General features: G+C 45.6%; 1 protein-coding gene across 3 annotated transcripts in view; it reads left to right on the plus strand.

The window, feature by feature from the left end:
* Positions 1-9,760, plus strand: part of SPMIP7 (sperm microtubule inner protein 7) — a 66,200-nt gene extending 56,440 nt beyond the window's left edge. For 2 of the 3 annotated variants that reach the window (XM_020905899.2, XM_020905900.2), the window contains 2 exons: positions 8,236-8,343; positions 9,453-9,760. In XM_020905899.2, coding sequence (XP_020761558.2) covers positions 8,236-8,343; positions 9,453-9,576 — 232 coding nt within the window. In that variant the 3' untranslated portion in view covers positions 9,577-9,760. Of the gene's footprint in view, positions 1-8,235; positions 8,344-8,870 lie in introns of all 3 variants that reach the window. The other variant, XM_070471905.1, reaches the window with a different exon arrangement.
* The last annotated feature ends 1,024 nt before the right edge of the window (positions 9,761-10,784 follow it).

Here is a 10,784-nt window from a genome sequence, read left to right on the forward strand (position 1 = left end):
GCTGTGACGTCTTAGCTGAGTCCTAAGGAAGGATTTCTCTGTTCTGATTCTTGCCTAATTTCTGCAGGGAAATGATTGCAATTAAAAGTAGAAATTCTAAAAAAAAAGCTTAAGAGTGAACGTAAGAATAAAGTCAATTGAAAATATTCTCTGGCATCAAATTTTCTAGTATTTTTCCTTTGAAATGTACTTCTGAATTTTGAAGTGTTTTATGAAACATTCTTTCTGAATGTATTCTTCTGGATCACTCTTCATGGAGAGCAAAGAGCAGTCTGGCAGCATTTTAAAAATTGGATGTAGAACATGCTATTTAACTTGAGTAAAGTTTGGGAGCATGCCCTTCCATCTCATCTTGATGTTAGTATTTTTAAGAAAAGGAAATTTGAGTGGATCATGTAGAATTGGACATTAACTGTACTTACATGAATTGGGCACTAGAGGGCCTCCAAGGTTGCAAAGTTTCTTCTTTGGGGTGAGGTTTCAATTTTTAATAGAATTTTAATGGAGCATAGGTGGTTTAGCGTAGAATTCTCACCTGCCCAACGGGAGGCCCGCGTTGGATTCCCCAGCCTTGCAGCCGCAGCGTCCCCTTTAAGGATTCCCTGGTGGCTCAGACCCCTTTAAAGAATCTGCCTGCAATGCAGGAGACCTGGCTTTGATCCCTGAGTCATCCGGAAGATCCCTGGAGAGCTACAGCTACCAACTCCAGTATTCTTGCCTGGAGAATTCCGTGGATAGAGAAACCTGGCGGGCTACGGTCCACGGTGTCACAAAGAGTCGGACATGACTGAGCAGCTAACACTTTCATTCACTTTAACTTTAAAAAGTTAAAAAGGCTTTCCATTTTTATTATGAGATATAGATACAAAATATGTAGTGTCATATGTAAAATATAAAGCAAAATAACAAGGAAATGCCTGTGTCCCAGGGCTAGCTAAGCAAATAGTATTTTATTCACATCTTTTAAGCTGCCTGTATATTCCTTACAACCGCATCTCCTGTGTTTACTTCCCCAACCCAGAAGTCATCACATCACTCTTCGTGCTTATCCTCTGCTTTCTTTGCTTGGTAGCTTTGCTACATATACTTGAATCTCTAAACAAAATACTGTGTAGTTTCTACAATACCACACTGAGCCAAGTACAGAAGATGCATGCAGTGTGATGTCATCTACATAAGGTCCAAAACCCAGAAACGCGTAAACTCACTTTGTGCCCAATAGAGTACCATCCTACTCAAAAGCAAAGATGACTCTTCCTTGGTTTTCTCACCTTAAACTTTCCTAAAGGGAAACGTCTTTATGAGATCATCTTTAAGGATCTCCTCATAACCCATGCCACTTAGGCCAGGAACACTGCCTGCTCCCCCACCTTTCAGTGGAAGCCGCATTTCAGACAGAGTCAAGGCTACAGACTCTTGGGTTCAGGGGTTGGAATCACCAGTTTCCCCAAAAGGTGAATGCTTTCAAATGTTCCTTATTCATTGATTTCGTATTCTGGGCACCAAGTCATTTGAGATGCCCAGTGTATTGGTGGTGATTATGCTAATAGTTTTAAAGTTAACTTTTAAAATTGTAGAACTGAATCTGATCATTATAGAAAAAATTACAGAAAAAATTAATAAAAATATAACTAAACTGTCACATAAAAAGCATAGCTGTTATTAAGATTTTGGCATATTTCCATCTGCATCCTTCATCTTCCTTGTGTGTATTTATACAGCTATGATCATGCTACATATGTAATTTTTACTGCATTCACTTTATAGCATCATCATGGGCACATGTTATTATGAACTCATCATAATTTTTTATTTGTGTAGATCGTAATTTTTTTTATTTTTATAGATGTACTGTCATTGACTTCCAGGGGGCTTCCCTGGTAGCTGAGCCAGTAAAGAATCTGCCTGCAATGCTGGAGACCCCAGTTTGATTCCTGAGTCGGGAAGATCCCCTGGAGAAAGGATAGGCTACCCATGCCAGTATTCTTGGGCTTCCCTGGTGGTTCAGATGGTAAAGAATCCTCCTGCAATGTGGGAGACCTGGGTTCAATCCCTGGGTTGGGAAGATCCCCCAGAGGAGGGCATGGCAACCCACTCCAGTATTCTTGCCTGGAGAATCCCAAAGGACAGAGGCGCTTTACAGGCTACAGGTCGCAAAGAGTTGGACATGGCTGAGCAACTGAGCGCAGCACACACAGCACTGTCTGACTGTGCATTTAGGTTACATATGTAAATGCTTTCTGCTTTTACTATGATAAATAATGTCAAATACTTTTTAAGTGGGTCTTTTTCATAACTTGGAGTTATTTACTAAAGGGAGACTTCTTGCAACAGACTATGAGGTCAGAATATATAAACATATTTACAGTGGAACCATAGTTTACATCCAGTGTGTGTACTCACACCTTCAGTGCTAGCATTTAAGCTCACCAAATAGCTCCTTCTTTTCCTTCCAAATGTGTTTATTATAAAAACAACTCAATTATATTTGTAAAAAGTAAAATACCTCTTTCTTTCATTCTCAGTCTCAGTATTGAAAGTTGATACACATTTTAGACTTTGCTGCCAGGCCTGCATGAATGTCTGTGTGTAGGCAGCTACACATTGTTGTGTGTGAGGTGGGGAGGTGTGGGGTGGTATAAGATTGACAGGTGCAATGGACATTTTCCTCAGCAGTGGGCAGGGCTGTGAAAAATCCTTTTTAATGGCTGTGTGATATTCCACTGCCAGTTGTAGTTTATGTGGGCCAAGTAGTTATTGAAATTTCTTCTATTGTTAAAAAGTACAGCAATAAACAACTTCCACATTATCTTTGCACAATCATGCATACATTTCTTTTAGAACAAATCCCTAAAAGCAGAATTCTTGCATGAGTTTTGCATTAAATTTTTTTTTATTTGGTAGGCATGACCTATTATTAAAAGATATTCAGAGTTAAGGAATTCAAGACAGTAACTCAGTCTCCACTGAAGTTCCTAACTGTCTCACTTGAGCCTCCTTTGGAAACCAGAATCCGCAGTAACCACTAGATTCAACAGGAGTTCTGGAAGTTCAGGGAACTGAGTAGGAATTAAAAAAAAAAAGATACAAAGTCACTCCTCACTTATAATCTGTGTCAAGCAAGCAAGGGAAACATAAGGAACCCCCAATTTTTTCCAAATCTATTATTTATCTTTCTCCTAAATACTAGATCCATATTGTTTGCAAGAGCATAATGAACAGGGTGGAAGAGAAATTTTTTCTGTTAGTACCTATCTTGTGATTCCACATGGTTTCAAAACAGCAGATCTGTGTGAGTCAGGACCCCAAAGCATGGAACCTTGCCCTTTCCTAAGAAAAGGGAATGCGGTTTTCTTCTGAGGAGGGACTGCACGGGCTGTCACGTCCGTGCGTCAGCTGGCACAGCCCTCCCTTGTCTTACCCAGGAGGACAGGAGAGGGACCCAGGCAGGTGACAGAGCAGAGCCCGTGCCCTCTGACCCACACCCAACCCCACCACACCCGGTGCTTTCCAGACCACCGTTTCCCAAACCAGCTTGCTGCTTCCACCGTGCTGTCTTCCACTAAGTCTTAGTCTCGTATTTCAGGGCTTCACCCAGCGTCACACTCACTGTGCCTTTACCTCCGTCATCTCTCTGATGAAACATTTGCAAATAGCAAGTAATTGTCCAAAGTGATCCCAAGGCGGCCCTGGGCCAAGTCCTGAGCCGGAAGAGGGGACCGCCCTGCCCTCCTGGGTGTGCTGCACCTTTAACAAAATCTTAACCACAGCCCAGCTTCAAGCCAGGCTATGAATAGCAGTTCCTTACATTAGCCCACACTTCTGCCTTTTCAGAGAACTTTCACATCGACTCTCTCATTTGTTTTTCAAAGTAGTGTGATGAGGCCAAAGGTGGAGGGGGGGGCAGGCTCTCTCCCCACTTCACAGATGAGGAGGCTGAGGCAGAGCAAATGATTCAAGAGCCCCAGACACTCATTTTGTGAGCAGTTAAGAGAACAGGGCTCCCACTCCCCTGGGCCACCTCCAGCCAGTGACTGCTTCCTGGGGCCTCAGCCCTGCTCTGGTCGGGGCTGTTGGCTCATTTCTGTGTCCCCCTTTGGATGGAAGAGGTAAAGGTTCCCTGAGAACAGAGGGAGAAAATTATTTCCTGTAGAGCATGATGATGATAAGAGTGAAGCTAATTCCTGAGCACATCCTGGGGCCACAGTATCTCATTATATTCATGGACACACTTCCCAGTGACCAGAACCACTCTGGTGCTATTTGGACTTCTCAGCTGCTCCCTCAGCCTTCCCTCCCCTTTCCCCTACCTTCCCAGCCTGCCTCCTCCTCCCCCTGCTCTTGCACTAGGCCAACACTTTGCCCAGGTACCCTGGCCCCACACTCCCTGTAAGGGAACTGTGAATTTCCCCACCCCGACTTGGGCAGAGGTGGTCCAGAAAGCCCCCCATCCTGTGTCCAGGGTCACAGGGCGGGGTGCCACCCTGGAGGCAGATGCCAGCCCCAACACACTCAGCACAGCATCTGGCTGTATCCCTCTCTGATGCCCCTGCTCCTAGTTTGCATCAGCCGTCTTTGCCCACTTGGGTTCTGTAAACCTCTAGTTGTACATTTACAAAATTTCCTCCTTCATGTGAAAGCGATCAGGAGCCTAGCCTGTTTGAGTTCTGCTGGATCTGTACCTGACATAGAATAGCTCTCGATAAACAAGGGTCCAGGTAACTTGAACTTGCACTACACTTAGCCCAGAATAGATGGTGCTCAGCTGGAAGCCTGGGTTTCAGGGCCTTCTGGGGCCACTCAGTTCCGTCCCCTGCCAGCTCTGTTGTCTCTGGGCACGTGGCTTAGACTTGTTCTCAGGCCTCAGTGCCCACATCTATCCCATGGCATGGTCCCAGGACCAAGGACATGGAGTGTTGTGAGATTAAATAAACAGCCCATGTAAGTGTCACAAAGGGTATGGGCTCCTGAGGATTAGTGGGGTCTGCGGCACAGACGGAGAGCATGTTCATGCCGGAATTCTCACCCATGTATGCATGACTTATAACCTACATATAAAATGGTTTCTAATCCATGTATGCATGACTTGTAACCTACATATAACATGGTTTTCTCCATGTTTCCTTTATTTTTCTATTTGTCTTTTAATTATATGCCATCCGGGCCCCCTTTTTTCTAACTGATTTACTAAACTTCCTTATATTTCTCAAGTTATTTAATTTCTATTTTATTATGCTTTGTTGAGCAAAACCAATTAGTTATAAACTTAGGCAGTAACTTATTCAGTTACCCATAGTGGACCAACCCTAAGCTTATTTTGGGAATCTGGTTCCAAAGAAGGTGTTCAGAAGACTAGCAACTATGGAGCAAAGACAAACATGAAGACCACTTATTTTTAAATGGGTTCCTGCTTCCCTTAGCTTTCCTTAAATGAGGGGATGGGTCTGATCATACAGCTGACTTGGGAATTCTCTCAGAGCCTGTACTTTTCAGTGTCTTTCATCTGAAAAACCTTATCACCCATCAGCCACAGGTCTATAGAGCGTCCCACAGAATCTGATCTCCTCTAATCTTGTTGCACTTAAGATGGAAAAAAGTTCCCCTTTGTTGTCCCTGAAAAAGGGTTAAATGGAATAGATTCTAGAAGCAGTGTGGGTGAGGACTTTCATTTTCAAATATGTGGCAGTTTATTATGCAACTGCATTCATTTCTCAAGCCCAAGCATCTTATCATTAATTCAGTCCTCTAGTTCATGTTTGTTATTTTTAGATATGATGTAATATAATATCATTATTATAACATGACGTAGAATACTATTTAACATCAATAACCTGTATGCCACAGGTAAATCACAAATAATTGGATGGTGTTTTAGATCCAGCCCTTCTTGAGCTTCCATCTTTGACTTCTTAGTGCTCTGATGGAAGGCTGTGACCTTAGAGGCATTTTCATCCTGCAGGTGTTTTAGAGGCAGTGGAAAAAAACTCTCACTCAAAGGAAGGGGGTTTCCTTCATAACATGCATGGAACCTTTGATGAATTCGGGGAGAGATATAACACATGAATGACTTTGCCCCACTTTTTGTTCCCACTCTGACATACAGCTGCAATTATAGGAGAAGATTCCAAGAAATCCTGAAGGGTCCTGCCTAGAATTTGGCAGCGGTGGTTCACTCACCCAGGTCCCTCCAACAAACCTGAAACCTGAAACAGAGACTTCCAAACTTGACTGCACATGAGAGTTATCTGGAGAGATTACAAAAAAAAGAACAATTTCCAGCTCACAGCACTTACCGATTAAATTAGCATGTCTGGTGGGTGGGAGTCAGGCGTTGGTACCTTTGAAAAATCCCCGAGTTGTCAGGCCCTGCAGCGTTGGGAAACCACTGTCTTACCTCTCTCCAGCTGCCTGTCCTGGATCAACTGCATTCTTCACTGCCAGACTGCTATTTCATACATTTCTTATTTCTTTAAAATCTTTTATTCTGACTAAAATTAGTTGAGCACTTACTAAGTGCTAAAGACTTGCCAGCTGCTTTTACCTTCACTGAATCGCTCTGATCCCAAGGGCCCGGGGAGGCCACCCAGGGCTTTCCCCACTTCATCTCACAGCTGGTGAAGGGGTGGAGGCAGGCCTGGCTCCCTGATTTCCCAGCCTCACCATACCCATTAACTTGCACCACTCATTCTGCTGTGGCCCTTGATGTGCTGCCCTTCCCTTTGTCTGCATCGGTGCCCTCTGTTTTATTGCTTAAGAGCCAGCTAGTCACAGACTGATGTGCTTGGAAGAGACACAGAATGTTCATTGGTGCAGGCCCTGGCCTCTATAGTCCTGTCCCCTCGTGTGCTCATGCCATCACAGAAGCCATGCCCGGAAGGATCACAGAGGACCTGCCTGCCCACAGACACAAGTAGGATCTGGCCTCCCTCTCAACTGTAACCTTGAGCGTGGTCCTGTCAGCCTTCTCCTAGCTGATGCAGCATGGCTTCCAGGGGCTCAGTCTGTGTGCGGGTCTGCGAGTCAGCAAGCAGAGTCAGAGGCCCAGGTCTGAGGCCCGGCCCCTGAGCGCTCAGCATTCCCTGCCTGCCTGTCACCTGCCGCTGCATGTGTGTCCTCTCTGAAACTGAGTGTTTGACAGTTCCTCCTGCCGGTAGTGGTGCTTGGAGGTCTCCTTGTCTTACTGGACGTGTGGACGGGATGGGATCAAACCAAGGGCCCCTCAGAGGAGCAGACCCTGTCCTCGCTGCTCCTTACCTTGTGTCTGGGCAACCACGGAGGATGAGGGCCCTCGCCGAGGGATGTCACGCTCCCAGAGGAGGGACCGGGGAGTGGCCGGGGCAAGTGGACCTTCCCCTCCTCACTGTGGCAGCAGGAGGGCCCTGAGAGCTGCACTTAGCAGAGACGGGTGTCATTTGAAGTGCCCTGTGATTGCAGCGAGCACGTGTCTGCTCTTTGAGGTATCGTCTCGACCTCACGTCCTCCCTCGCACCTGGGGATGAGGTCCTCTGTCTCGAGCAGCACTTGGACTGGCCTCACCTCTTCCTTAGGAAGTGATCCAGGGAAAGGGTTTTGTATGCTGTAAAAGTGTCTAAACAGTAGTTATTATTCACACAGCTCTGAATTACCCATTAGAATATTTGTTTTGGATGTTTTTTGCCTTTATCAAGAGGAATTTCATCCCCACATTGGAAACCCTGCCATACATTCCTGTGTTTTTCTTTCACTCTCTCTGGAGGGAGAAGGACCAGGAACACAGGGGAGTGTGTGGAATCGAGCTACACTCCATAGACTTTATGAGGTCGGTACACTAGTGGTGGAGAGAAAGACGTGTTATTTAAGAGGCATGCTTGGTGTCCTCCAGCATTGGAGTCGGCCCCACAGAGCTCTGTTGGGAGCCAGGTCAGCTTTTTGGTAAGGAAGCATGTCCGTCTTCATCAGGAAACAGAGCTCCATGGTGGATCAGGTATGTAAAACACATGCAAATTCAAATGGCAGAGAAACATGGGCTGGAAATAAGTTTCTTCAGCCCGAGGCAAAGGCTGTTACCTACTCATCTCTGCCCCCTGCCTGCATGCTTTCCTGTCTGGCAGTCCGACTTCCAGGCCTTAATGTGGGACAAAACCTTTAGATTGTGTCCTTCTTTATGTTTTCATAATTGGGTGCTGGTGACTGTGACTCTTTCAGAGATTGTTGTGTTCATTTCTTTTCTTCCCCTCTTTTAACTCTTTCCTTTAGCTCTGCAAATATTCCAGGATACACTGGTAAGGTTCATTTCACAGCCACCCATCCAGCAAATTCTGATCGTCCATCAACGACCCCCTCACCAGATTCAGAAGTGCACCAGTAAGTATGAATCCTATTACTCAATGTGCTTGGATATGTTGGGGAGGGGGAAATTCTAATGATGATTATTCCATTAAAGAACAATTAAGTATTAGGAGTAAATTCACATTGTTTAAAAAATAGGGTGTCAAGTCCAGAAAGACAGAAGAGTTCATTTTCCCACTGTTGTGGCTAGAAGGCATGCATTAAGAGATTGAAAGCATCTTAGGGGACAGCATCTTAGCCTTTTGGACTCAACTCTGCATACTTATCACCCTTCTGCATTATCCTTAGAACATGCATGGAACATACTACATGAGACACACGTTCACTTCTTGTGAATAGCTATCTTACTTTTCATAAAAGACAACATTCTGTTAAAAGCCATATATATATATTTAAACACCATTTTGCAAATTGAAAACAGGAGGCATTTGATGGGAGGTTAGTGCAGACTCCATGCTTTGAAGCTGCCAGTGAGAAGCAAGGGGTTATTGCTCATTATATCTCAACTTTGAAAACATTTTATGGAAGTCCTGCCTTTCCAGTAAGGTGACACGGCTCTGAAAATGCAAATGCACCTTAGCCAGATCCAGAGGCTGGCCTCACGCAAGTATAACCTCTCTAGTTAGGTCAGTGTGCGTCTGGGAGGGGAAAGACAGCAGTCCCCCAAAAGGGTGCCTTTTCTCCTTTGTTGGTGGAGGGTGGAGAAGCCATTCATTTCTCAAAACCAGAAAGGTTCCTTCTCCAGTCTAGAAAGATGACTCTACCTCTGGTCAGCCTCACACCCTGAGCTTTGTGTGGTAGCTGTCGGTGACTCAGTGGCCTGCCTGCACTTCACCTCCTTCTGTCTGTGTTTCCTGTCTTCTTGGCACCAACTGTAATTCTAGGCACAAGGTAGATTTTCAGTCAATGAAATGAAGGCAAATAAATGAAATACAGGGAACAGTACTCACAAGGATTAACCATTCCCACTCTCTCTGTTCTGGGCGTCCTTTTTCTCTCTCCCTCTACTCCTATCTCTTTCTCTCTTCATCTCTCCCATATTTGCATATCATTAGTTGGAGAACATATGAGATTATGTGTTCTTATTTTATCTCACATGTCTTTTTTTCTCTCCATTTTGCTAGTGTCTTAGGGAAAGGAATGGCAGTTGACCTCTTCCGTCACCAGGGGCCGCTCTCCCGAATGGTCACAACGGTGATGCCCTACAATCCCTTCAATAAGAAGGATAAGGAAACTATGAGCTACTGAAAGGGGCCAGCCCTGGGTGACCCCCGAGCCTGGGAGAGGCGCTGGGTTTGGTGTGATGGGGGGGCAACAGAAGCCAAATAAAGGCACGTTCTCACTGTGTCTGACTGGGCCTTGACCACGCGGAGCTCCAGCTCCAGAACCACGTGGGCGTGGAAGCAGACTGTGTGAGACCCCTCCTTTCTCTTACACGAGGCTGTATTTGTATCCACGTGGCTATGGATGCCATGAGCTTTCATCAACCTGAGCTTGTTTGCCCTTGCAACCCTGCAGTGGGCATTTTGCAAATATTTTACTATTTTATGAATAAGCAGGCTGAGACTAGGAGAAGGAAAATATTAATCAAAGGTCGCACAACTCATAGTGGAGTTAGAACTAGAGCCCAGCTTTCTGAATTTAGAAACCTTTGCTGCTCCTTTTCACTACAGATCAAATAACCTTCCCTGACTTACTAAAAAAAACAAAAACAAAAAACACCCCAGAGACAGAATGCCTCTTCTCCCAAGAGATTCAGAATGAGATAGGAATCCCGCAGAACTCCAAGCAAATGTGTAAATCCTTTGGAGGTAGTTTGGCCTTGCTTTCCCCTCAGAAGGGCAAAATCAGATGTGTTTGCTTGAGGATCATGTGTTGCCTCAGCTGATACCTACACAGACTTGGGTGCTGACTGCTGCTCTTCCTGGCTGCTGCCTTCTGCCAGGATACACAGAAAGGCTGCTGTCCACCCTCCTTCTGCGCTATGGAGCTGATCGGCCTTCACAGAAAAGTAATGGCTTCACCTGAACCCAATCTCGCAGCCTTAATTATTTTCAGAAAAGAGCAATTCTGTCAAAAAATCTGACCAAAACAAAAATCTTCATCTCTTGGAAGGTTCTCACCCAAACACAGATGGGAATGATGAGCCCTGTCCAGGGAACAGATGAATGCAGGGACCGGAGGTTACATTTTGCGGTAAACATCCCTGGCAGGCCACTTTGTCAGGAGGCATAGCTGCTCCAGGTCCAAGGCCTTGTTTATCATCCTGGGCCTTTCTGTAGCGGGGCGCCAGCAGCACCCGGTCCTGACGCCCCACAGCCTTAGGTAACTGTTTGCACCCTCCGTGCCGCCGACCCCCGGACACCCTTGCAAGGACTGAGCCCCTCCAGAGCCGCTCCTAGAAGGATAGTGGCCTTGCCTGCAGTCCCGGGACCACCTCCAGGAGAGGTGAGGTG

The sequence above is a fragment of the Odocoileus virginianus genome, chromosome 1 (genome assembly GCF_023699985.2).
Source record: "Odocoileus virginianus isolate 20LAN1187 ecotype Illinois chromosome 1, Ovbor_1.2, whole genome shotgun sequence".
Taxonomy (NCBI): domain Eukaryota; kingdom Metazoa; phylum Chordata; class Mammalia; order Artiodactyla; family Cervidae; genus Odocoileus; species Odocoileus virginianus.